The 27,384-nt window shown below is 55.0% G+C and overlaps 1 protein-coding gene across 1 annotated transcript; it reads left to right on the plus strand.

Annotated features, from left to right (window-relative positions):
• Window positions 1-5,051: 5,051 nt before the first annotated feature.
• On the plus strand, window positions 5,052-27,071 carry PLBD2 (phospholipase B domain containing 2). The gene is made up of 12 exons (XM_019467373.2): window positions 5,052-5,396; window positions 11,828-11,921; window positions 14,365-14,523; window positions 16,411-16,511; window positions 16,727-16,941; window positions 21,310-21,407; window positions 23,176-23,336; window positions 23,964-24,059; window positions 24,307-24,378; window positions 25,019-25,171; window positions 25,744-25,906; window positions 26,125-27,071. The coding sequence occupies exons 1-12, from the start codon at window positions 5,107-5,109 to the stop codon at window positions 26,290-26,292; spliced, it is 1,770 nt and encodes a 589-aa protein (XP_019322918.1). The 5' UTR covers window positions 5,052-5,106; the 3' UTR covers window positions 26,293-27,071.
• The last annotated feature ends 313 nt before the right edge of the window (window positions 27,072-27,384 follow it).

The following is a 27,384-nucleotide window of genomic DNA, read 5'->3' on the forward strand; positions in this document are numbered from 1 at the left end:
TTTGATCGCTCTCACCACCTCTACTCAAAGATGCAGATAACGACACGGATGTATGGATCGCATTGGGCCTGTAGATAGACCTATAGATACAGACATATAGACACAGAGTAACACGGGTAGACAAATGGATACACTTACAGACTTGTAAATGGGCATGCCCATACACATGTGGGCATGCACATTGACACAGACCTACAGGGTTGTTTTTTTTTTTTTTTTTTTTTAATATTAAAGGAGGAGAGGCCACACAGCAAATAATAGCACAGAACGTCGGGAGGGCCAGTTATGATGATGCCATAGGCAAGTTCATTTATACACAATAACTCACCCCCGAGGTTTTTCTCCAAGGGCCAGCTCTGCAAAATTTGTCCCAAGCAAATTTAGAATCAAATAAGAAAATAATTTAAGTCTCAATTGCCACTCTTGGGGACAGGGCTGTTCTTGACCACCAGTGGGGCTGAGGACCCTTGGGTGTCCCTTGTCTGGGAGAATCTGGTTTCCTTTCCCTCCAGGAAAGGCCTTGGAAGGTGTGTTTGCTTTTCCTTTCCTTTCCTTTCCTTTCCTTTCCTTTCCTTTCTTTCCTCTTTCCTCTTCTTTCCTTTCTCCCTTTCTTCCTTCCTTCCTTCCTTTCCTTCCTTCTTTCTTTCTTTCTTTCTTTCTTTCTTTCTTTCTTTTCTTTCTTTTCTTTCTTTCCTTCCTTCCTCCCTTCTTTCTTTTTTTTCTTTCTTTCTTTCTTTCTTTCTTTCTTTCTTTCTTTCCTTTCTTTCTTCTTTCTTTCTTTCTTTCTTTCTTTCTTTCTTTCTTTCTTCTTCTTCTTCTTTCTTTCTTTCTTTCTTTCTTTCTTTCCAGCTTTATTGAAGTATATTTGACAAATAAAAATGGTCTGTATTGAAGATGTACAACATGATGCTTTGATATGCATATACATTGTGGAAGGATCACCACATCAAGCTAACTTACCTGCCTGTCACCTCACATACTTACCATTGTGTGTGTGTGTGACCCCTCCCTGCCCCCGCACCTGCCCTGTGCATGATGGAGGCGTGTGGGTGGAGGCTGGGGGAGGGAATGGCCTCACGCAGACATGCTTTCGCATGCTCAGAAAACATCTGACAGACACTTTTGCCACAGCTCTGATTCTCACAAGGAGCTCCCCTCCACCCCGTCCTGCTACCCCCAACAATCGTCCCCCTCCCTGCGGCCGCTCCATTCTCCAGGCGTTTAGGCCAGGAAAACGCGAGTCGTCCTGGATTCCTTCTCAGCCCACGCCGGCCCTTCCCTCGGCAAATCCTTTCCTGAGAATGACAAAACCACACCCCGAGAGTGACAAAAACCACACGTCGCCGATATGGCCGTCGCACCCCGGTCAGAGTGCTGGGTCGGCTGCAGGACCTTCCTCACTGTGTCCCCTGTTTCTGTGTCCCTGTGATAAGGGTGTCCCTTATTCACCCTCTGCTGTCAGAGGGACTCTGCCAAAATACGAAATCAGATCACGTTTTCCTCTGCTCCAAACCACCCCCCTGAGGAGAACAGTTTGCAAATCGTTTCTCTGATAAGGACTTGGACGTGGCATGTGTAAAAAACGAAGACTCCACCCGAAAAGGGCAAATAACCCGCCAAAAACTAGGCAAAGGGTCTGATCGACATCTCTCCGAATAGACACACCAAGGGGCCAATGGCATGGGAGATGTGCCCCATGTCAGTTGCAGAAATGCGAATCAACACTCAGATACGTCTTCACAGCCCCGAGGGTGGCCGTGACTTAAAAAGAGAGACAATAGGTGCCGGTGAGGATGTGGAGACGATGCCACCCCACCCCCCCCCCCCGGCCAGTGGTGAGAATGCAAAATGGCACAGGTGCTTTGGAAAACGGGTTGGCAGATCTTCCAAATGCTAAATCCAGAATCGCCACGTGAGCCCGCGCGTGGGTCAACTCGGGCGCCACATCAAAATACCACAGATTGCGTGGCTTAGACACACACATTTTACTTCCCACAGTTCTGAAGGCTGGGAAGTCCAAGATCAAGGTGCCAGTGTTCTTAGCTTTGGCCCCGTGAATTTTATTTAATTCAGTGTTGCTGAACACATCGCTGTCTTTATCAAGGATGCTCAAACTGTCCCGGTTTTCACCAGTGGGAATCTCTCTGCCAGCCGGGGTCCTGCCCCGTGGACACAGTTCCCTCCTTCTTTGTGTACTTCGTGGTTTCGGGCACAAGATGTTCCAGGCTCGTCTTGTACTTTCCCTGGCCCAGCCCTGGAGTTAGCCTTTTCTTCACGGAGCCCTGACTCTCTTTGGTGCCCCCAGGGTGGCATTGCCCCTGGGACATCTTAATTGGACAGAGCAAGGACATATGTATGTGGATTTCTAGGTATAGTGACAAACCAGGAGTTCATGCTAATACCTCCAATCCAGCCCAATGCCACGATAATCTTCTGAGGCCTCTTTCTAGCTTTCCATATTTGTATTTCTCTCCTCCCCGCAGTGACAAACCCGGATCCCGAACCGGCATTATATTTATTTCATTTGCTCAGTCCTACAATACCCGGAGAAGAGTTTCAGAATACCTCTTTGGAAAACCAAATTTGTGACACAGAGTTCGAGACTCATTCAGTGCAGTTATGTGATTTATTTGAAATAAGTCAGGTGTGGGGGCACCTGGGTGGCTCAGTCGGTTAAGCGTCCAGCTTCGGCTCAGGTCACGATCTCACCGTTCATGGTTCGTGCCCCGCGTCAGGCTCTGTGCTGACGGCTCAGAGCCTGGAGCCAGCTTCGGATTCTGTGTCTCCCTCACTCTCTGCCCCTCCCCTGCTCATGCTCTGTCTCTCTCTGTCTCTCAAAAATAACTAAACATTGAAAAAAATTTAAAAAAATAAGTCAGGTTGTTTGTTTCTGCTTGTATTCATTTTTATGGATTTTCCCCATATTGCTGACGTGGATTTCTAAAAAAATATTTTTTTATTTTTGAGAGAGACAGAGCATGATTGGGAAGGGGCAGAGAGAGAGGGGAGACACAGAATCTGAAGCAGGCTCCAGGCTCCGAGCCGTCAGCACGGAGCCCGACGCGGGGTTCGAACTCACGAACTGTGAGATCATGACCCAAGCCGAAGTTGGCGCTCAACCAACTGAGCCACCCAGGAGCCCCAGACTTGGATTTTTTTTAAAGTACACAAAATATCAACACACTTCCCAAAGTCAAAACTATGCAAAAAGAGAACACTGTATTTTCGTTTTATTGGAATTAAAAAAAAAGAAAACTACAAAAAGTTGTCTTCACGGACATGTCATTCTCTCTCCTAACCCTTCCACACCGTTTCTCACCTACCTCCTTGGGAAACTAAATTTCATTAGTTTTCGGTTTATCCCTCCTGTGTTTCTTTTGCAAAAATTAGAAGCTTCAAGTAAATGTTATTTGCCCTTCTTTCTTACACAAAAGACCGCATATTACATACACTTTTTCACACTTTGTTTTTTTCAATGAACACTGTGTGTTAGTAATCTATAGAAAATTTCCTTATTCTTTTTTTTTTTTTTTTTTACAGCTGCATAGTACTTCATCTTGGAGCTGATCCAGTTACTAAATGAATTTCATGTGTATGGGCGTTAGGGTGTTTCCAATATTTTTTTAAGTTTATTATTTATTTTGAGAGAGAAGGGGCCTGCATGCATGGCGGGGGGCGGGGGCGGGGGTGGGGATGGTAGGGGTAGAGGCGGAGAGAGAGAGAGTGAGAATCCCAGGCAAGCTCCCTACAGTCAGCGCAGAGCTTGATGTGGGTGCTCGATCTAATGAAACTTGACATCACGACCTGAGCCAAAATCAAGAGTCAGATGCCCTAAGTGACTGAGCCACCCAGGAGTCCCAGGTGTTTCCAATATTTTAAAATTATGAACCAGGCTGCAGTGAACGGACCTTATGCATAGATATTTAGAAGAGGAATTGCTGGGTCAGGAGGTAAACGCAAGTGGAAGTTTTTTGAGACATTACCTATTTCTCCTCCATTTAACACATCTACCAGCAAAGTAGGCATGTCTATTTCCCCAGAGTCATCAAGAGCGTAAGCTGTCAAGCTTCTTCATGTTTTTCTAATCTGAAGGGTGAGAAGTAGTTTTTTTTTTTAAGTTTTTTTGAAAAGTAGTACAGCTTATCCGGCTTCTCCCAAGGATAACGTGCCACTTAACCAAAGTGCAATGATCAGCGCCAGGAATTTGACATGAACACATCATTTTTCACTAAATCACATACCTTATTCTGATCTCCCCAGTTTTTACACGCACTCAAAACTTCTGGTGTATATTTCATTGAAATTTTATCCTCAATGTAGCTATAATTTGGGTGTCTCTTATGGCCAATGAAGTGAGCATTTTTCATAAGTTTAAGGATCATTTTTACATCTTTTTTCATCAATTGTTCACATTTTTGTCTATTTTTCTATCTGGTTTCCACATTTTCCCCCCTTTCACATTTAAAGAGTTCTTCATACATTAATGGTATTAGCCTTTATCTATAACATATGTTGCACGTATTTTCTCTTTGTCAGTTAGCTGTCTTTTGACTTTGCTTATGGCGTTTTCCACGTGTAAAAGTTACAGAAGATTTTATGTAGTCCAAATGTATTGATCTTTTTTCACATCTGGATTTTAAGTCATAGTTGGAAGGCCTTCTCCCCGCCCCCCCCCCCCCCCCCCCCGCCTCCACACACAAGCTATGGAGGAATTCACCCATATTTTTTTCACCACTTCTGGTTTTGTCATTTACATCACGTTCTCATCATTTAGGAGTTTGTGTTTGTGTATGGTGGGAGGAGTGGATCCTGGGTCAGATAAGTACATAGAACAAAATATTAGCCATAGATGGCAGGCACACGCTTGCACCTTTTCTCAAGGTTTGACAATTTGAAAGATAAACAGGGGGCAAAGCGAGCGAGGCAGTTGGCTTAGGTGGACAGGGGCGCCGGGGCCCTTTAAGACGGGCCCCGCCCACCCCGGAAGAGCTCGTCCAAGCCCCGCCTCCCGCCGCGCCCCGCCTTCTCCCCGCCTGCGCCGGCCTAGCCCTCCGCCGCCGAGTGCAGTCACGTGAGCCGGGCTGCGGTGCCCCGGTCCGCGCCGTCATGGTGGCCCCGATGTACGGCTCCCCCGGCGGCCGCCTGGCCCGGGCGCTGACGCGGGCCCTGGCGCTGGCCCTGGTGCTGGCCCTGCTGGTCGGGCTGTTCCTGAGCGGCCTGACGGGCGCGATCCCGATCTCGGGGCGCCAGTGGGGGCCCGACGGGCCGGTCCCACCCGCCTCCCGCAGCCGCTCGGTGCTCCTGGACGCCGAGACCGGCCAGCTCCGACTGGTGGATGGCCGCCACCCTGACGCCGTGGCCTGGGCCAACCTCACCAACGCCATCCGCGAGACCGGGTGAGGGTTGGTCCGACTCCGCGCGGGACCCGCTGAGGGAGGGGGTTGCATGGACACCGGGCCTCTCGCCTGCCCCTAGAACGGGGCCCCTGTCTCCCCGAGGGTCACTTTTCCCGCCCCTGAGACTGCAGCACAGCCATCCGGACCGGATCCCTGGGGCTAATGCAACATCTCTCAGCTCATGGGGACCAGTCCCTGGCCTTGAGCCAAAGGTGACAGTACCTCTGTTACCCTAGAGACCAGATCCCTGCCACCCAGGCCCTAGTGACTCCATCTGGATCAGGTCCGCGGAGCGCCGCCCCCCTCCCCCCATCTTGGGCCCGAAGGCTGGTGATAGCTCTTCAAGAGAGAAACTCTCATCTCACTTCCTTGGTTGTGGTGGCTTACCCCATGGGTGCCAGCTTCCTGCCTCTGTTCTAGAACCAGGGCAGCGGGACTGAGCCTAGATTGTAGGCCAGTGGGAAAAGCGCGAGGTCCCTAAATTCACATAGACCCAGATAGTGTGTTTGCTTGGGCTCTTCTCTTTTCTCTCCTCTCTCCCGGTCCTCTCTCCTGATCCTCTCTCCTCTCTCCTGGTCCTCTCTTGCTTGGCCAGATAGTATGGAGCCAAGTGCTCGGTCCTTGGTAGTCACGATTGCTGTCCTTATCACTGGGCCCCCGGCTGTCGTTCTGACTCCCTTGCTTGTCTGGGCTCCCATTTCTGTGATTCAGATTTTGGATGTGCTCCATCGGGAGGTTGAGTGGTACCCTCTCAGGCCCTGTACCAGGGCTTGTGCCCATTCATTCATTCATTCACTCACCTGATGTACTTGGCTTTGGGGACACAGAGCTGAGCAAGGTGAGGGTCCCGATTCAGTGGGGAGGCAGACAGTGCCAGGAGGGAAACCTGAGCCCATGGGCGTGGGGAGAATTGCCTAAAAGCCTTGTCAGCAGGGCTCAGGCCCTGGATCAAGGCTGTGTTGGGGATCCTAGTGAACCCTAAGTTCCCCTCTACTGCCCTCCCACTGCCTCCATCCACTTTGCTGGCATGCATTAATTCCTGCAGGTGTTGGGGAGATACAGAACGTGGGAGACACCCCCATTCTGGTGCTTTGTGGGACTTGGGAGGGTATCAGGTAGACAGAGGGGACATTGTGAGGAAGGGTTTGCTGCAGACACAGCGGGTGGGGCTAATCTGGGAAGGCTCCCAGGGAGAGGAGGCCACAGGGTGGGCTAGAGTCTATGGCAGGAACCAGGGCTCTGTGGCTCTGTGACTCTGGAATCTGGTTACCCTTTCTCTGCTGACTCATACGTGTTTTGGGCCCTAACAAAGCCAAGAGGGCCTGACAAATCTCTGCCTGAATGCTGGCTAGGAAGGAGGCACAGAGGTGAGGCCCCGCATAGGGCGGGGGCTTTGTCTTCAGGAGGCCCCCACTGGGCTGTGTTGCTCTGAATTCTGGAAAACAGAGGTGGAGAGAGGACTTCCTTGATTGTGCCGGTTGGAAAGGTCTTTCAGGCCCAGCTCCTTTGCTCTGCGACCTTTGCTCTGTGAAGGGTAAATCCCTTCACCTCTCTGAACCCATTCCCTCCTCTGAAAGGAAGGGGGGGGGGAAATTCAGTGGGGTCACAGAAAGCACCTCTGTTTCCTGAAAGAAGGAATGAGTGAAAGAAAGGAGCAGGTGCCCTCTGCCCCATTTTACAGTTGGGGAAACTGAGGCCTAAGGCAAGAGGCCAGGTCTCTTCTGTACTTCTCGCTCTCACCTCCCCTTTCCAGCATCCTTTCGGTCCAGTCTTCCCATTTAGCACTCGGGACCATGATGTAGGGAGAACTGTACCAGAAGCAGGGAAAATGAGGCCCTTCAGAACAACCTCTTAGAACTCAGAGGTAAGACGAACTACATGTGGGGTTTCCTGGTCCCCGATCAGCAGAACCGCCGAACTGTGGGTGACTGTCTCATTTTTCCAAGGATGGAGGCCAGGAATTTGACTCGTCTTTTGTTTACCTGGACTCGGGATCTCTCCTCCTTCTGTCCCCCAGATTTCGCCACAGGATTGTCTGGCTAAATTCCATTTCCTCTTCCCACATAGTCTGCTCTCTCTCAGTTGTGCTGTATCTGACCTTGGACCAATACTCCCCGTGAAGTCTGAAACAGTTAGGATTGGGTGCGTGGGCATCTGAGCTGCCCCAGGAGGCAGAGCCTTCGCCAGTTTGGCTCTGACCTTGGTGCTGGGGAGGCTGAACCCTCCAGCCTTACCTTTTCCCCCTTCCTTGACGCCCCCCTCCGTCAACCAGCTGCTTGATACAAATCACAGATCACCTTGGAGTCAGGAAAGGAAGAGAATACCAATGAGAGGGAATTCACCTGTTAAGAGGCAGAGAACCAGCCCAAGTCCACCAGCCAACAAGCAGAAGCTTGTGAAGTGGATAAATACCATCCAACTGTTCTTGGGAGTCAGAAAAGATAATCATATTCCATTGAGAATGAGGAAGGAGTGATAGCCCCAGATGAGGTAGGGTGGCCTACATACCGAGGGTGCCCAGGGTACCCTATACCCCGAAGCAGGGCACGGTGGCCAGGGGAGATTTGTGACCCCCAGCTCATCTCACAGGAATGGGCTGGTTTTTCTCAAACGTGGCCTCTTTAGACCCTGGAATCGTCAGGCATTAGGCACCGACAGCGTAAAATCACAGTGTGGCCCATAGACTTTACAGAAAAAAACAAAAAAAAAAACCGGAGGGAACAGATCAGTGTGCCAACTTTTTATTTTTGTCGAAGGAGTGCATTAAGAACAAAACAGAGAAGCATTTATTGACCTCTGTCAGTTTTATCTCCTAACAGATCAGCTCTTTTAGAGCCAAATAAGCAGAAAGGATGTGTTCTTTAATAGAGAGCAGTCTAATGGGTACATTAAGCTTCAGAAATGCTCTTATCAGTGGTTTTCTCTTGACCGGGGACCGGGGTAGAGTTTGGCAAAGTGGTCAGCACAACAGGGAACCTAGAGGCCGTTTGCCCAAATTCAAGCTTCCCCGTTTTACAGATGGGGAAGCTGGGGCTGGAAGGGCAAGGACGTGTGGTATGAGGCCGAGTGTCTGCTTTACTGTCAGAGACATTTGGGGCCCTTCGCCTGCCTCATCTCTGTGGTGACAACCTTGGAAAAGAAATCATTTGATGGGTGCCCGGGTGGCCCAGTCGGTTAAGAGGCTGACCCTCGATTTCCGCTTAGGTCCTGGTCTCACAGTCCGTGAGGTGGAGCCTGCATTGGGCTCGGGCTGACATCGCTGAGCCTGCTGGGGATTCTCTGTCTCCTTTTCTCCCTGCCCGCCACCCCCCCCCCCCCATAAACAAATACATATTTAAAAAAAAATCATTTGATTAGGCCCAGGGCCTGTGGCAACAGAGGGATCCTCAGAGATCAGCCTCAGGGGCTCCAGCCCTGAAATCTGGTGACTTAGAACAAAGCCCCTTGAATGGGAACTCCCTCCAAGCAAAGTGTTCTGGAAATAGGCGGAAACCCATCAACCTGGGTTTTCTGAGGGCAAAGTGAATACAACCCACCTAAATGGAGTCACCTCAGTTGCCCTTTGGAAGGAAGCCGCACACCAGGAGATGGGGCGGGGGGGAAGGTGGTGGGGCTATCGCTTCCTGCTGCTTCTTCCTCGTTTCCGTTCTCTTTTAAGTTTTTGGAATTATTATGCAAGTAGTGAATTGTATTAGACAGGTAATTAATTATTATACAAGCAATTCTTGTGGTAAAAATCCCAGCAGTCTAGAAAGTTAAGACAGGATGCATGAAGTAAATATATAGCCCCATAGATAACCAGTGTTAGCTCTTTCTTCCAGAACTTTCTGTGCATAAATAGGCCTAAGTATGTATGCCTATGTATAAGCATAGGTATGTGCATGCGCCCGTGTGTGTGTGTGTGTGTGTGTGTGTGTGTAAAACGCTTTCACACAGACCAATTGCGCTTCTCTAATTAAAAAAAATCTTTTTTAAGGTTTATTTGTTTAGTTTGAGAGAGACAGAGACAGCATGAGCGGGGGAGGGGTAGGGAGAGAGAGAGAGAGAGAGAGAGAGAGAGAGAGAGAGAGAGAGAGAGAATCCCAAGCAGACCCCGCACTGTCAGCACAGAGCCCAACGCCGGGCTTGAACTCACGAAGCCATGAGATCATGTCCTGAGCCGAAACCGACAGTCAGACGCTTAACCGACTGAGCCACCCAGGCTCCCCTAACTTTTTTTTTTTTTTTAAAGGAAATTCTTTTTTTAAAATGTTTATTTATTTTTGAGACAGAGAGAGACAGAGTGCAAGTGGGGGAGGGGCAGAGAGAGAGGGAGACACAGAATCCGAAACAGGCTCAGGGCTCTGAGCTGTCAGCACAGAGCCCGATGCGGGGCTCGAACCCACGGACCGCGAGATCATGACCTGAGCCTAAGTCGGACGCTCAACCGACTGAGCCACCCAGGCGCCCCAGCTAATTTTTTTTTTTTTTTTTAACGTTGCCTCTGACATCTCGTCAGCACATGGCACTCTCTTCCCATCAGAGCAGTCTCCCTGTTATGTCATTACCTGTTTACATGCCGACCCCTCCCCCCCTCCCCTGCATTGGCCTTTGGAAGGCCGAGCCTGCTTGTTATTCATTTCTTGGCGCCTGGTACCCAGTAGGCTCTCAACGAGGCTTGCTTGCCCAAAGTATCAGGCGTGCACATTTTGATCGTCTTTTCGTCTCCAGAGCCCTCTCTGGGGCTGAGCTGTTCCGGGCCTGGACCCCTTCCGGGGGCTTTTTAGCCGCCTCCCCATGAGGCTGTCCTGGCTGAGCCTGGCTGTGCCCTGTTTTGCCTCACACTCTCATTAGTGCCTTCCCGTAGCCCTCATTTTCTTCGCAGGAATTGCCTTAACCAGCGTTTCTCCCCTAGGTACAGAAGTCACCTGGGTGAATAGTTTGGTGTCCTTGGAGCGAGGATGAAATCCGGAACCACACGGGAAAAGATGGATAGACTTGGCCGCACACACACGAAAACCTCTGTGTGGCAAAAACAAAAGCGAAAAATCAATGAAAACGCAAACATATTTTCAGCGTTAGTGACAAGCGGAGGGCTAATGTGGACGTAGAGAATTTCGCAGATCAATAAGCAAAGATAAACACAAGGGAGAAAAGAGTAAAGCGCGTGAACCAAAGAGCTACAAATGACCAATAAAAATGTAAAGACGAGTGCAATTTAACCGAGGAAAGGATTACAATGAAAACAACACAATGGAATTTTTCCACCATTGCCCGAGCAAAGGTGGGAAAGATTGATAGGAATCTTTCCCAGCCAGGAGTGTGTACCTTGCGACGAGGCAGCCTGTTAGTTAGAAACACGGGGCCTCGGGCCCTGCCCCAGACCTCCTGATCAGAATCTGCTTCTGAACAAGGCCTTTTAGCGACACGGATGCACATCAGAGTTTGGAAATGCTGCTTCCCAGGGGGAATGGGAGCCAGCCTGCCTGGAATTGAATTTCGGTTCTGCCCTTTGCCGGCTCTGTTTCACGCTGTGGGTCTGCGGACCTGGTCCGCTCCATGTTTCTGGGAGCAGCGGGCTGGCTGGGGCATGTTCTCAAGTCAATAGCAGAGGCATTTTTTTTTAATGTTATCTATTTTTGAGAAAGAGAACCAGAGTATGAGCTGGGGAGGGGGAGAGAGAGAGAGGGAGACGCAGAATCCGAAGCAGGCCCCAGGCTCTGAGCTGTCAGCAACAGAGCCCGACGCGGGGCTCGAACTCATGAACCGCGACATCACGACCTGAGCCGAAGTCGGACGCTCAACCGACTGAGCCACCCGGGCGCCCCAAAGGAGGCCTCTTGAGGGCTGATCTTATAACTGGCACAGGGTCATTTCCACCCATGTTCTGTTGGCCAGAGCAAGTCCTGTGATGTGACCGGGCCCAAATCAATGGGGCGAGGAAGCGCTTGGCCGTTGGTGGGAGGGACCACAAAGTCGCACAGCAGAGGGCACAGATACGGGGGGGCGAGGGCAGTAGCACAGGCTCCTGCAGCAGTGACATAACTCTGTGCCTTAATTTCCTCCTCTTGTGTGATGGGGGGTGGGGGTAACCATGCCGACCTGCTAGGGTTGTAGGAGGGTCGCGAGGATAAATGAGTCCGTACCTAAGAAGTGACTAGAACAGCGTCTGGCACAGCGGAAGCCCTCACCGGACGCTGGCTGACATGATTGTGGGGGGTGGGACGTGGATTGGTACGGCTTTGTGGGGGACGGATGTTTGTCAGTGTTTACTGAAGTGACAAAAACATGTGCCCTTTGACCCAGCACTCCTCTTGATGGACATTCGCGCGAATGGCCGTTCCTCACTATGTTTTCAGGGTTTACCGCTAGAGATGGCCGTGTGCCCAGCCGGGGGCTGGCTTTGCATCTGTCCCCGCGCTGACCAGGTGTCCCCTCTCCTCCCCGTCTAGATGGGCCTTTCTGGAGCTGCGCACGAACGGCCGCTATAACGACAGCCTGCAGGCCTACGCGGCGGGCGTGGTGGAGGCCGCCGTGTCTGAGGAGGTAAGACCGGACCGGGGGGTGGGGAGGGGGGGACCCGGGGCTCCTGCCTCCCGTCCCACCCAGCGTGGCCCCCAGGGAGCTTTGAAGGGCTCTGAGGTGAGGCGTGTGCCCCTACCTCCCTTCTCTCCCTCACCCCAGCCCCGGGCAACCCTCCTGTGCAGATTCGCGTATTGTTAGCAAGGTTTCATATGAACGAGTGGTCGCCTGTGTCTGGCTCCTTTTACGCGGTGTCATGTTTTCAAGACGCATCCACGTTCTAAAGTATATCGAGCCTCGCTCCTTCTCGTGGCCACGTGATTCTGTATCGTGTGGATAGAGCCCGTTTCATTCGTTCGGATCGCCCGTGGACGGACACCCGAATTATCTCCCCTCTCTTACTTCTGGTGACCTACTTGTACTTCATGTGATGAATCCCCAGGCAACATACCTACTAATCTGCTTTACTTGATTTGGGGCGCTGTGAAAGGGATCTCATAAATTTCCGAAGTCAGCCCGGGTCACAAGTAGGTGAGGCTGTGGAGTGACAGCCATTCTCCCCGCCCCCCGCGTGGGTGGAGGTGTGAAGCCTGCTTTGGAAAATCATTGGGCAGTAAAGAGCGGAGGCTGCCCACGCCCGGGGTTCCAGCGGCCCCAGTCGTCGGGTGTGCCCGGGGCGACCCGAGGACGCGCTCGAGGGGCTCAGAACTGCCTTAAGGTGGCAACAGCCGAACACCCCTGGCGCGTGAGTGCCCAGATGGTGCTACGGTGGCAGGGAGCCGATGACAGGGCCTTGACAAGGAGTGAGCAGCCGAGCTGCGTCCAGGTGCTCGGGGGCGAGAGGGAAGAGCATGTGACAGACGGCTGCACGCAGTGGGACACTCCTTTATGAAACTCAACGCTCCTCGTCGTGATACCCCAGCAGCACTTTGGGACGCCCTCCTGGGATCCCGATGTCCGGGGAGCTGCTCAGACGCTGGGTCGGGCCTGTGCTGCTTGGGGCGCTCGGTGGTGAACGAGACCTGATTCCATCTCTCGGGGGGCCTGTAGCCTGCCAGGAGCAGCGGGGCAGGGCCACAGGGCTCCCCTGTAAGGAATCCCCAACGCGTGTGCCCGGGGCTTTGCCCGCGTTCTCTCCCTGATCCCGCTCACCCCACCGAGGCCCAGAGAGGGGAGATTACTCACCCAGGGTCACACAGCCCATCAGCAGGGAAGCCAGCACTCAGACCCGCCTCTGTCCGCCCAGAGGTTCTGCTGCCTCCCCTATTGGCCCCGGGGGGCTTCCCGTGACTGGCCACTGCGTCCTATCCCAGGCTGTGTCCCCTGCGCCCAGGCCGGAGACTGGTGTAGGCCAGGCACTTGGCAAATGCTTCTGGAAGTAGGGGAAGGCTGCATGGTCGAGGTGGCATCTTACCGAGGCCTCGAGGGCTGAGTAGAATGTGAGCGTGTTTCAGGGAGGTGAAGGCAGAGTGGGCGTCCCTAAGCAATCAGTCTCGGGAGACTGGGTGCCGCCACGGTCCCCTCACCGACCTGTCTGTCTTGGGAATATTTCCGGTGTGAGGGGCGTGGCCCAGTGAGGTCCGTGCTTTGGGAAATGACACATCTACACCTTCCCACGGTTCGAGTCTTGACTCTTTGATTCATTACCTAGAGGACCTCGGGTAAGGTCCTCGCACGCCTGTGCCTCAGTTTCTGCAGCTATGAAGTAGGGATGCTGACAGAGTGCTGTTAATGCTGGCTACGGGCAACCGGCCACTTGTCCATCGCGCTGCAAGTTAGGGGACTTCCCTCCCCCGGCTGGAATGTCACTGGGTGCATTTGGGATTCCAGGTCAGGTCTGGCTGATCTTGGCCGGCCTCCCCCGGGCTTCTGCAGGCAGCTGACAGGTCAGCCGGGGCAGCCGGGTGACCTAGAATGGCCTCATTCCTGTGCCTGGGGATGGGCTGTCTGCCAGCTGGGGTGATGGGGCGGCGTGGTCTTTAACCTCCCAGGAAGGTGGTCCAGGCTTGCTCGTGTGACATCAGAGCAGCGGGGGTGTGGAGGGCCTCTTGAGGGCCGGTTGAACGGGCACGCGTTCTCTTGCCCCCATGTCGGTTGTGAGTTCCTTGCTGTGTCCTCGGGGCTTAGGATGGGGACACAGTAGGTGCGTGAACGCACCAGCTGACTGAATGGGGACGTAGACTGGGCGTCTCCGGTAACGGAGGAGGCCCAGTCTGAACAGACTTTGAACGGTGAAGGCTTTCAAAGGAGGGAGGCAGCCAGAGGCTCTGGGCCCCCGAAGGGACGAGAGCGGGGTGGGGGGAGGAGAGCAAAGGTGCGGAGGGGGCCTCCCAGGGCGCCTGGGCTCTTTGGCGGCTCGGGTGGGGGCGAGGCATCGGAGCCCGAGTGGGGGGCCGGCTGGGTCCTCCGCGAGGGGAGCAGCCCGGCTGCGCCACCCCTGCCCCCGCCCACCTCGTCCGCCCCGCAGCTCATCTATATGCACTGGGTGAACACGGTGGTGAATTACTGTGGCCCCTTCGAGTACGAAGTCGGTTACTGCGAGAAGCTCAAGAACTTCCTGGAGACCAACCTGGAGTGGATGCAGGAGCAGATGCAGCGGAACAAGGGCTCTGCTTATTGGCATCAGGTGGGCGTGGCCCCCGTGCCCATTGGGCGGGGCGGTGGGCGGGGCTGCTTTGGGGACCTGACTCTGCTGTGGGTGCTGTTGCTCTGACCGCCGGCCTCCCACCCCTCTTCGCCGGCCCTTTCCCCTCACTCTCTCCTTCATCCTCCCTTCCATCAGTCAGGCCTTCCTCTTTCCTTCCCTCCCTCTCCAGCCACACATCCATTCCTCCATTTGTCTGTCCATCCATCCAGTCTTCCCTCCTTCCCTCTCTTCTTCCCTTTCCCTCTATCCCTCCCTCCCATCTGTCCTTCCAGCCATCTCCCCACCCACCCACCCACCCACCCACCCATCCGTTTATCCATCCACCTACCCATCCAGCCATCCACCCATCTACCCACCCACCCACCCACTTCTCCATCCAGCCATCCAGTCTTCCCTCCCGCCATACTTCCCTCCCTCCCTTCTGTCTTCCTTTTCCCTCAATCCTTCCTTCTCTCCCTTTCACCTGTCTACCCATCTGTCCATCTTCCATTCATCCTTCCCTCGCTGTCCATCCTTCCCTCCCACCCCGCCCTCTGTATGTCTGGTTTGTCCACACATTTACCCCCCACAAGCTTCTCCCATCTTTCACTCTCTTCCTCTCACCCATCTGTTACCCCCACCCATTATAGCCCCACCCTTCCCACCATTGATGTGCCCCATTGGGTTGTCTGTCTGTGTCCCTGTGCACCATCTACCCATCTGCACACTTCCCCCCTACACCCCCTCCCATTCACTTGCCCAGCTGTCTGTCTGACCAACCACCTTGTCTGCTTTATTCCTCACCTTCTTCCTGGCCATCGGTCCTTGAAGCACCTGTCAGTGTGAGTCTGTCCATCTGTAGCTCCGTCATGCCTGCCCTCTCTCCCCATCTTAAATCTTGCCAGGGGCTGCCCTGTTCCCTGGGGATCATGCCCACACACCTTGCTGACCACGCTCTGTGCTCCAGCCTCCCTGACCTCCTGGTTCCTTGAACCCTCCTCTTCCCTCAGGACTTGTGGCCCGCTGCTCCTTCTGCCAAGAGCACTTCCTCTGCCTGGCTCGCCCCCCACCCCTCACCTCTGTCCGGTCCTCACACTTCCCTGTGGTGCTCTAGTGAAGGACTCAGAGTCTGTCTTCCACTGCCCTTGAGGACAGGCAGGGATCACATCTACTTTGTTCACCAAAATACTCCCAGTGCCCAGCACAAGGGCCGGCACATAGTGGGTGCTTTATATGTAAGGGATTGCTGAATATTTATAGATGAAGGAATGGGTCTGTCTTGTCCTGTCTGCCCATCCAGTCTATGCATCTGATTAGACATCTGTCCTTCTGTCCACCCTGCCATCCATCTGGACGATTGCTTCTCTTTCCTTTCCTTCTACATAACTTAGTGGCCACCCATCCATCTTTCAGTCCTGCCTGCCTGTCTGTCTGTGTAGCTTAGCCTTTTGCCCATCTGTCCATCCATCTTACAGATGCTAGGTGCATGGTCAAGGCCCTACGGGGGACACAGTGATGATCTCCCTGGTTATAGAACAGTGACAGTGACAATGGGGAGAAGTCAATTACAAGACACATGCCCTGAGGCAGCAGCGCAGCCAGTAGCTAAACTCAGAATTGGGAGCAGTTCACGATGGGTCAGGGCTGGCTGGGAGGCTTCCTGGAGGAGGTGGCTTTGAACTGGGCTCTTAAGTGGGAGTGATTTAGGTTGGAGCAGGGAAGAGACATATAATTAAGTAAGTAATGGCAGGAAGGGTGGGTGCTGGGTAAGAGGGGGGTCAGGGCTGGCTGGAGCCATGAGGGTGCACCTGGGCCGCTCCTGCTCTGTCTGGATCCCCAGACCAGAGCCCCTCCCACCGCCTCACCCTCCCTCTGCCCCTCCCTCAGGTGCGGCTGACCCTCCTGCAGCTGAAGGGTCTGGAGGACAGCTATGAAAGCAGTGTGACCTTTCCGACTGGGAGGTTCACCATCAAACCCTTGGGGTTCCTGTAAGTGCCACCCCCGGAGTGGACAGGGTAGGGGAAAGGGCCCCGCGCCTTATAGTCAGACAGACCTGGGTTCCAGTGCCCATTCTGCCGCTGCCTGGCCCGGCCTCGCACCGCTCGGCTCACCTTCCAGAGCCTCAGCTTCCTCCTCTGGGAAAGGGGTGTGTAAGTGCACTCCCGGCAGGCACGGTGACCCTCTGGTGCCCGGCCCTGCCCAGCCTGTTGCAGCTTGCTGGGGACCTGGGAGACCTAGAGCCAGCCCTGAACAAGACCAAGAGCAAGCACGTCATGGGCTCTGGTTCGTGCTCCGCCCTCATCAAGCTGTTGCCTGGCCAGAGTGACCTCCTGATCGCCCACAACACCTGGAGCTCCTACCAGAACATGCTGCGCATCATCAAGAAGTATTGGTTCCAGTTCCGGGAAGACCCCCAAGGTGGGTGGATGCGGGTGTATCTGCGCGCGTGGGCGCGTGTGGGCGCGCGGGGCGGGCTGGAGGGTGGGCGGAAGGTGCAGGCCTCGCACGCCGCGGGGCCGCCCTCAGAGTTCGTCTCATTTTTAACACGTCTGTTTCCTTTTGGTTCGTACTTTACAAGGTGTGTCAGTCACCCGCTGCTGCGTAACAAGTCAACCCCAGTGTAAAACAACCAAAGCTTGAGACCCAGCCATTCACTTGTGCTCGCGTGTCTGTGGGTCGGCTGGGTGGTTTTGTCATCCGGGGCCAGGCAGGCCCGGCCCGGCTGATGGTGGCCGGGTCCCTGACGCTTCTGCGGTCAGCGGAGGTGGGACGGCCGCATTTGCCCGTCTGGGGCTTGGCCGTCAGCTGGGTGTTGGGGCGGCCGGGCCGGCCCAGGCTCCTTCGTGTGACATCTGGGCAGGGAAGCGTGGGAGGCCTCTCGAAGGCTGATTGAAACCGTTGCTCAAAGCAAGTCAGGTGACCCGCTCAGATTTGAGAGGTGGGGAAGCAGAGCCTGCTGTTTGAGGTGAGGAATTGGAGGGTCCCACTGCAGACGGTATGGGTGCGAGATCGGGAAGAATGACGGCCATTTGTGCAAATGCTCAGCCGCGTGAGGAGCGTGCGAGTACGTTCTTCCTGTCCAATGTGAAAACTTTGCAACTAAGGCCCAAGTGCCCCAGAGTGGCTCCCCGCCCACCGGTCCCCGGCCCCAGCGCCGCAACCCCCACCCCCCCGCCCCGCCCCGAGGTAGCCACTGTCACATGTTCGCAGTGCCTCCCTCTTGGCGACCCTTAAAAATCAAATGTTGCCAGGAGGAGGCGAGGCGGTGGGGAAACATACACCCTCCTCCTCTGCTTACGGGACTGGGGCTTGGTGCTGCCTCTTTGAAGACGAGCCCAGCCGGCCTCTAATAAGATTCAAAACCTGTCTCTCCCATGGTCCAGCAGTTCTTGGCTCGGGTCTGTCCCTAGAGAAACATTGCGACTTCCTGCACAGAGCCCGGGTACAAGGATGTCAACTACCATAATGGTTTGGAAACAACCTAATGCCCGTTAATTTCAAGTAAATGTCTGAATTGACTGACACGTATACAGAGAAGTGTGCGCGTCATTCGTGTGGAGATGGGATGTTTGCGGCTTGAACGGCCCTGGGTGCAGCACCCACATTTGGCCTCACCCCAGCATGAGCTCCCTCTGACTTCTTACAGCACAGACGAGGTTTGCCTGATCTCGAACGTCACGCGAGTGGAAACACGCGGCATGTGCTCGCCTGTGTCTGAATTCTCCCGCTTAGCGTGATGCCTGTCGGGCTCGTCCATATTGTCACCTGCAGCCATAGGTCTCTCCTTTCCGTTGCTGTAGATCCGTGAACACTGTAATGTCTTTTTTTTTTTTTTTAATTTTTTTTTTTTTAACGTTTATTTATTTTTGAGACAGAGAGAGACAGAGCATGAACGGGGAGGGTCAGAGAGAGAGGGAGACACAGAATCTGAAACAGTCTCCAGGCTCCGAGCTGTCAGCGCAGAGCCCGACGCGGGGCTCGAACTCACGGACCGCGAGATCGTGACCTGAGCTGAAGTCGGCCGCTTGACCGACTGAGCCACCCAGGCGCCCCTGTAATGTCTTTTTAAAAAACCTACGTAAGGGGACGCCTGGCTGGCGCAGTCAGGAGAACCTGTGACGCTTGATCTCAGGGTCGTGAGTTCGAGCCCCACGCTGGGAGCAGAGTTTACTTAAACAAAAACCTACATAAGTTATACACATGTTACAGAAAATTGGAAAATACAATAAAACATTCACATAGAATCACAATCACTTTGAATGCCGCACGACCCCTGAGAGATCGTTTCGGAGACTATTTGGTTATGTTTTTTCCGAGACTGAAATATACTTTATTTTTCCATTTGCTTTAACTGATTTGTATTATGCTAGTAACATGTGAATACATTCGTGCGGACACAAATTCTAGCGATGTAGATGAAGAAATACATCTCTCCCGTGAAACCCTTCTCCCAAATTCCAGACCCCTCCTAAAAGGACACCTGTTGCCACTTTGGTTTGGAGCGTCTAGATTTTTTTGGATGCCTTTATAATGTGTATGTATGAACCTTTTTTTTTTTTTTTGTGGTTAAGTCTTTATTTTTTATTTTTATTTTTATTTTATTTAATTAATTTGTTTGTTTATTTATATTAAATATAATTTATTGAGGATGGCACCCGTTGGGAAGTCTTTATTTTTTAGAAAAGCTTTAGGTTTACCGATAAATTGAGTGGCTGTCACAGAGAATTCCAATATACCTTCCCACTCCTTTCTCCTATTATAAACATGTTGCCTTGGTGTGGTGCACTGGTCAACAGTTGATCTACCAACATCCGTATGTTACTATCAACCGAAATCCTTAGCCTACATTCAAGTTCAGTCTGAAAAGTATGGTCGTACAGATTTTGGTGAATGCACGATGATGCGTATCCGCCTTTATAGTATTATACAGAAGAGTTTCACTGCCCTAAAAAGTTTGTTTTCTGTCTGTTTTTTTTTTTTTTTTAAACTTAAATGAGATCATACCGTATGGATTGTCTGCAGCTTGCTCCCTTTGCGCAACAGCTGGCCTTGGAGAATTTGTTTCTTAATTTTTTTTTAATGTTTATTTTTTTTGGGGGGTGGGGAGGGGCAGAATGAGGGAGACACAGAATCGGAAGCAGGCTCCAGGCTCTGAGCTGTCAGCACGGAGCCTGCGAGATCGTGACCTGAGCTGAAGTCGGACGTTTAACTGGCTGAGCCACCCAGACGCCCCTGGCCTTGGAGAAGTTTTGATAATTGCCATGTTCAGTCCACCTTCTAACTGCTGGATGTGAAACTTTAAACTAGGTCTTAGTTGAGGACTTGGGCCATTTCCAGGTCTTTGGTGTTTGCAAGACAAGTGGGCCCCCAGGTAGAAACACTAGGTTAAAAGATGGGATAATTAAACATTTTAGTCTCAAGATGCACACAGCCAAACTGCCTCCAAAAGTGGCTGGGCCAGTTTACACTTGTCCACAAGGCTGGGAGGTATCAGCTTTCCCCTCAACCTTGCCAGCACTGGGTGTTATGGTTTTTTTCCATTTTTGACATTCTGATGGGTCATAAATGACATCCCGGACTGAGCTTTTTTTTTTTTTTTTTGTATTAACTTTACTGATGGTTAGTTTAAACACACGTGTAGGATGTATATATTGATGGGTTTGGACAAACACAGGCCGTCATGTAACCGCCACTCAGTAAAAGCAGAGAACACTTCCGTCCCCTGGGAAGGTCCTTGTGCCCTTTGTAGTTATCCTTCCGGCAACCACGCCCCTGATCGCCTTTCCATTACATTAGTTTTGCCTGTTCTAGAACTTCATATACACCCCCTCCCCCCCCCCCCGATTGGAGGCCTACTGTGTACCGCTGTGGGCTAGACGCTCTTCACCTTGGCACTCTTGGAAGTTAAATCCTTAAAGAAAAGGGAATCCCTGCCACTTTCGACAACATGGACGAACCTGGAGGGCATTGTGTGAAGTAAAATACGTCGGACACAGAGAGACAAATACAGAGAGAGGCGGGGGGAGGGTGAAGCAGGGGGACGTTGGCCGAGGGCACAAAGTTTCCGTTCTGAGGAGTAAGTTCTGGGGATCCGAGGTTAACAACTGGGTCGTGACACTTGAAATTTGGTAGGAGAATAGACCGTAAGTACTTTAACCCACATGAGATGGTAACTATGTGAGGTGATGGGCGCCCTCGAGAGCTTGACCGTGGGCATCACTTCGCAGTGTGTGTGTGTGTGTGTGTGTGTGTGTGTGTGTGTGTGTGTGTGCTGGGTGCCTGGGTGGCTCAGTCAGTCAAGCGTCAGACTCGATTTCGGCTCAGGTCATGATGTCACGATGGTGAGATCGGGCCCTGTGCTGAGCGTGGGGCTTGCTTGGGATTCTCTCTCTCCCTCCCCCTCTGCCCCTCCCTTGCTCTCCCTCTCTCTCTCTCAAAACTAAACTGTTACTAAAAAAATTTAAAAAGGAAAGCCAAAGTGTTCTAGTAAACGAAATATATTTTTAAAGAAATGTGTGTGTATATATATCTCTTTTTCTTCTTTTTTTTTTTTTGCTACTGGCTTTCCTTTTTACACATGCACACACAGACGCACACACACACACACACACACAGCAAAAGCATGGTTTGCTACACATCAGAATGGATGGAGGCCCCCCCTGAGGCCTGCTTCTCCCCACCTGGAGGCTCTGTGTCTTGGGCGGGGGCGCAGGGGTCCCCGGATGGGCTTATCTGACCTGCACCCCTATCCCCCGCTGGGCTTACTCTCCCCCACCCCCCCCACAGTGAACTCTCCGCTGGCTCCTGGCAACAAGCTGGTCTTCTCATCCTACCCTGGCACCCTCTTCTCCTGTGACGACTTCTACATCGTGGGCAGCGGGCTGGTGAGTGTCCCTCTCGTGTCGCCTTTCTCCCCGGGGCTGCCGATCCCCAGTCCCTGCCGGGGCTGCACATTGTCTGCTCCGCGATCACCCCCTCAGCAATCCGTCGCTGGTTTGGGGGCCCGTTTGCGGTTTTGTTCGTGTGTCTTTAGCATACGCCGTCCCTCCCTCCACCGTGACCTTGCTGTTTCTCGTGCTGCCTCCCCTCTTGCCTTCCGCACACTCTCTCTAGCCCGGCCAGGTTTTCTGAATAAATGTTGTTTCCAATGTGTTGTTTTTAATCGGTTTTCCTGGCCGGGGTCCAGACTCTTTCAGAAATCTGTTCCTGGCATCCCCGAGCCGGGGCATTGAGCCCTGAGATTGCAACATGCGGAGGAGAAAAAACATTGCTTTAAAATAATACCCTCCTCGCAGAAGGTGCCAGTTCCCGGGGTGGGGTGGGGGGCGGCGGGGAGGGGCTCCTTCCTTCCCTGTTGCTTTCTGAGAGAAGCGTGGGGCTTAGCTCCCTTAAATGTGGAAGGAAGCGCGAGAGGGCCAGTTCGTGGGGGCGGGGACCCCCTCGCTGCAGTCCTGGTGGGGAAAGGAGGGTACAGTCTGGGGAAGGACAACTGAGAAGGTTTCATCCAGTTCCCTGGCAGGTGCCCCGGCAGGAAATTAACCTTCCGGCAGGGTCCTTAACTGTTTCTGTGCCACAGACGCCTTTGGCAGGCGAGGGGGTTGTGGACCCCCTTCTCAGAGTAACGTTTTTAAATGCATAAGCCAGAATATAAGGGATCATAAAGGGAACCAATTATACTGAAACGCGTTGATCGCAATACCACGTAAGGAACCTTTGCATGTTGTACACGTGCTGCTTACTGAACGCACTGAAGGCCTGACCACCGTGACGTAGAAGGAACGGGGAGCAGAAATGATATCCTGAGCGAGGTGCCGCCCTGTCGCATGCTGGGCAGACGTCTGTGACCTCTCTTGGTGACGGTCTCCGGTGCCACTCGTGCCATGGGAGCTGCCAGTGGAAGGAGATGCCGAGTTTCAGTTTGGTGGAGGTGGGAACAGAGATGCACTGTTTTCCCCTCCCAGTCTGCGGGCTCCCCTTGTCCCGCCCCCGGCTCAGAGCCCCCCTGCCCCGAGAGGGGAAACCGCCCTCCGGGGCTTTCCGGGCCACGCCGGTGCGAGTTCTGGCAGTGGCTTTGGGTGCTAAGAGCGGTAGAGCGAGGGACAAGGAAGGGACGGGGTGGAAGGAGTGGAAGAAGGTGTTCCCACCCGGGCGTTGCTATCACGGATTGGTGTGAGAGCCGCAAGTTCGGTGATCGAATCTCGGCCCATCCGCTTACCAGCCATGACCTTTGGCGCGTCTCCTGGCTGTTTCGGGCCTCACTTTACCTTTCAGTAAAGAGGGGCATCAGAGGTCCTGCCGCGTTTTCCTCAAGCCCCCCGACTTGCCCTGCAGAACTGCAAGGCAGGTGTAGAAATGGGATGCCGTCTCTCTGGGGAAAGATTTGACCGACTTGGTCGGGAGAACGGGTCCGGAGGACCAGCACCGTGGGCTCTGTCGGGGGCTGTTCTCCGGGACAAAGCTGGATGCGTGATCGTGAAGCCCCCTCGGCGCTCAGCCAAGGAACCAGTGAGGAACGCGCACCCAAACCAGGACCCGGCTGTGAATAACCAGTGTGCGGACCACGACTGGGGCAGCGTTGCCACTTGGTGGCAGCGTGCCCCGGTCGTAAGTCAGGTGGCCCTTCAGTGCAGCGTCCCTTCTGCTCTCCCACAGGTGACACTGGAGACCACCATCGGCAACAGGAACCCGGCCCTGTGGAAGTACGTGCAGCCCAAGGACTCTGTGCTGGAGTGGGTCCGCAATGTCGTGGCCAACCGCTTGGCCCTGGACGGGGACGCCTGGGCGGACATCTTCCAGAAGTTCAACAGTGGCACGTGAGTGGGCTTCTGGCACTGTGGCCTCCTCATCCCCGAAATGGACCAACCCCCCCTCTAACAGTCACGCCCCCGGGGACCTGACGTGGCACCAGGGCCACATACCCCACACCCTCCGCAGAGCCCTCATGGTTCTTGCTGGAGTTGGAAAGTGCCTTAAAGTCTTCTCCCTTGTCTTATATTTAGGGAAACTGAGGCTCAGGAAAGGAAGGGCTTTGCCCCTCTCCTGCAGGCTCTTCTATCCAGGGACAGGCTCTGAGAGGGAGGCCAGGAAGAGAACCTGGAATATGCGAGCTCTGGGGACAGGGGAGGGCTGTGTGAGGAAGGGGGCATGCGTGGATGAGGGCCCGTGAGCCAGAGACACTGGAGTGGACATTGCAGGGCCTTGGAAGGTTGGGCAGAAAAATTGACTTCTGTTCCAGTAAGCACTGGGGAGCCACAGACTCCTCTGGAGCAGGCGGACAGTATGATGAGAGCTGACGACACCTGTTCAAGCTGCAACGTCAGGGTGACAATCAGACGGCCGGACATCCCCCTCCCCACCCCCACCCCATGAGTCCTGACTCCGCGGGCCACTGGGGCAGTGTCCCCAGGGTGTGTTCAGTCCCCCTTCCTTGGGCACGGCAGGTACAACAACCAGTGGATGATTGTGGACTACAAGGCGTTTGTCCCCGGCGGGCCCAGCCCTCGGAGCAGGGTGCTCACCGTCCTGGAGCAGATCCCGTGAGTACTGTGGGAAGGACGGAAGGGTGTTCCAGGCAGAGGGAACTGCCTAGGCAAAGGTCTGGAGGCATGCCGGAAGGTGTGTGGGAAGGCGAGCGTCTGAGGAAGGCCAGGTGGGAGAGGGGAAGATTCAGGACGCAATCTACCCCGGGGCAGTGGGGAGCCATCAGGGGTTCTGGAGCAGGGCAGCGCCCACAGGTGCTCCTTTTTCTCACCGGTCTTGCCCCGTCTGTCTTCTCGGTCCCAGGGGCATGGTGGTGGTGGCCGATAAGACCTCGGAACTCTACCAGAAGACCTACTGGGCCAGCTACAACATCCCGTATGTCCCCACCCCTGCCCCATACCCGCCTCACCCTTGCTCAGCTCTCCGGGCTGGCCAGGGGTCCTTCCGTGCGTGATCTTTTCAACCCGTGGAGCAGAGAAACCGCTCTGCCCTTTCTTTGGCCAGAAAAGCCCTGCCGGTCTGGGGGCTTAGGTCTGCACCCACGGCAGGGTGGTGGGGGTTGGCCCGGCTCAGGTGCCCACGCCTGCCGTGGCTCCCTCGCCGTGTGTCCCGTAACTAGGCTGCGCAGCCGCAACCTCTTGGCCCTCTGTCCTCTGCCAGACGAGAGATTTGACGCTTACGACCCCCTCCCGGCAGCCACGGCCACTGTTCCCATGTCACAGATGAGGAAACTGAGGCCTTGCGTGAATGCCTGCCTTCCCTGAGGTGCCTTCCACAGCTGTTCAGTGGCGAAGTCAGCGTCTGAACCCATGTCTCTGGGACTGCAGAGCCTAAGCTTGGTCACCTCACCAAGCCGCCCCCCCCCCCCCCCGGCCTCAACGGAAGACGTTGTTGCTGTCCTGTCGTGGTTGTTAGTGATCATGTTCTGGAGTGACCGCCCCCCCCCCGCCCCCCGCCTCCCGGGCCACAGCCAGCGCGGTCAGAGGCCGGGAGTGACCCTCCTTGTGCCCCGTAGGTACTTTGAGAGCGTGTTCAACGCCAGCGGGATGCAGGCCCTCGTGGCCCAGTACGGGGACTGGTTCTCCTATGACAGGAGCCCCCGGGCCCAGATCTTCGGGCGGAACCAGTCGCTGGTGCACGACTTGGACTCCATGATCCGGCTTATGCGGTGCGTGGGGCAGCGGGAGCCCCGAGTCCCGTGGGGGCTTTCTGTGCGCTTTCCTGGCCCTCGTGTGACCCTCACGGCGAGCCCGGGGGCCGCGGGGCGGCGGCCAGCTGTAGCCGCGGGTGCGGGAGCCCCGTGGCGCTGTCCTCCTGTTCCGGGCGAGGGTGCCGGGCAGCTGTGGGGTGGGCCACCCCGTGCCGGGCACCGTGCCCGGTGCCAGAGAACCCGCACCCAGCAGGGGCGCCCTGGCCGTGGGAGGCGCGGAGCCCGTCAGGCGCGCGCACCGATGTGGGCATGAGCTCAGGCTGGCGGAGCCCCGAGAGATGCCAGAAGGGGGCAGGATGGGGCATCTAGCCCGGCTTGGGGTTGGGGGCGGCCTGAGCAGAGACGAGACGCTGAGCAAGGCACGGGCAGGTGCAGGGGTGAGGGAGGCCCGGGCGGCGGGGTTGGGGGGCGGGAGCGGGCACCTGAGGGCGGGTGGCTTGTCCCGGGGCTCTGCCGCCACGGGGAGCCCAGCCCCCTCCTCGGCCCCCTCTCCCCAGCGCGACTGATGCCCCCTCCCTTCCCTCATCCAGGTACAACGACTTCCTGCACGACCCACTGTCACTGTGCAAAGCGTGCAGCCCGCAGGCCAACGCAGAGAACGCCATCTCGGCCCGCTCCGACCTGAACCCGGCCAACGGCTCCTACCCTTTCCAGGCCCTGCAGCAGCGCTCCCACGGGGGCATAGATGTGAAGGTACGGCCCTGCCCTGGGCCTGGGGGCTGGGGGTGGGCTTGGGGAGGAAGGGGGGGCGGTGACGGCTCAGGTCAAAGCGGATGGCAGGACAGGAGGCAGGGTCGGCGCTGGGCTGCGGTCGGGGTCAGAGATAGGGCTGGGGGTCGGGGCCCTCCGGATTGGGGCGGCTCGGGGCCCGGCCTGGGCTGGTGCTCAGCGGCCTCTGCCCTGGCCCCCAGGTGACCAGCATGGCCCTGGCCAAGGCCTTTCAGCTTGTGGCGGCCAGTGGCCCCACGTGGGACCAGCTGCCCCCGTTCCAGTGGAGCTCCTCGCCCTTCAGCGGCCTGCTGCACATGGGCCAGCCCGACCTCTGGAAGTTCTCGCCCATCGAGGTGCGGTGGGACTGAGCCTCCGTCTCGGCCCCACTGACCCCTGCGGGGCCACCACGGGCCACTGCCCCTACCTCCCACCCGCCCGCTCCGTGGGCTTTGTCACCTGCTGTGCCCAGATCTGGGACCCGGCTCTGCCAGGGTTACTCTCATCTGGGTCGTCTCCTAGGTGGGACACGGGGCCCGCCAGGGCCCAGCACTGACTCGTTCGCTCCCCGTAAGTGGGCGAGTGCCGCCCTTGTCCCCTGCCTCTGCACCTCTCTCTCTGCCCCGTCTGCTTCTCTCTCTCCCCCGGCCTGGGGCCCTGTCCTCATGCTGCCCTCTCCTGAGGGCTTGGGAGGGGTCCTCGGATGGGGTTCGGGGCCCCTGCTGGGGCAGTGGGGGACTGTCTGGGTCCCTGCCTCCCAGTGTCATTCCTGCCAGTGGCTCTGGAGCTTGTGGGGTTTCGGCCCCGAGACCTGGACGTTGCCTCTGGTTGGCATCCGTCCTGCCACCTCCCGCCCCTGCCCCCCTCGGGAAGCAGCCCCCTGGTTTCCCTCCTGGGCGGCTTCCCTGAGGACAGAAACTTGAAAACAAACAAAAACCAAAGTTTCTGGTGACTTGTGGCTGCAGGGGTGTGAGTGTGCTTCTCTTGAGGGGCAGACGAGAGTGTTGGCCTCGTTGGCCTCGTTGGCTGCAGCCTCGTGCCCCTTGCCCCCCGACTTGGGCCTGCCCTTGGCCTCTGGGCCGTGCCCACAGCTCCCCTGCTGTAGGAACCAAATCGCAGGCTGTGCTGCCATTAAATGAGAGGCCGTGGCCCCTGTGCTGTGCTTTTTGGGGCAGTGGGGAAAGCTGGGTTGCTGCCTTTTCTCCTCTCTGGTTTGGGTTCTAGACCATCCACTCTTGCATTCTCTTGTCCATTCTTCTGTCTATCCACCTATCCATTTATTCATTTGCCAACCCTCCTATCTGTATCTACTCACCACCCATCCAGCCATCCATAGATCCATCCATTTTCCATCCATCCATCCATCCATCCAGCCAGCCAGCCAGATGTTCATTGAGCACCTACTTTGTTCTGGGTCCTGTCCTGGGGCCTTCTGAGCCAACAAGACTTTCCCAAGTTCCACT

Source organism: Panthera pardus, unplaced genomic scaffold (genome assembly GCF_024362965.1).
Source record: "Panthera pardus isolate Hobbes unplaced genomic scaffold, ASM2436296v1 HiC_scaffold_15, whole genome shotgun sequence".
NCBI lineage: Eukaryota > Metazoa > Chordata > Mammalia > Carnivora > Felidae > Panthera > Panthera pardus.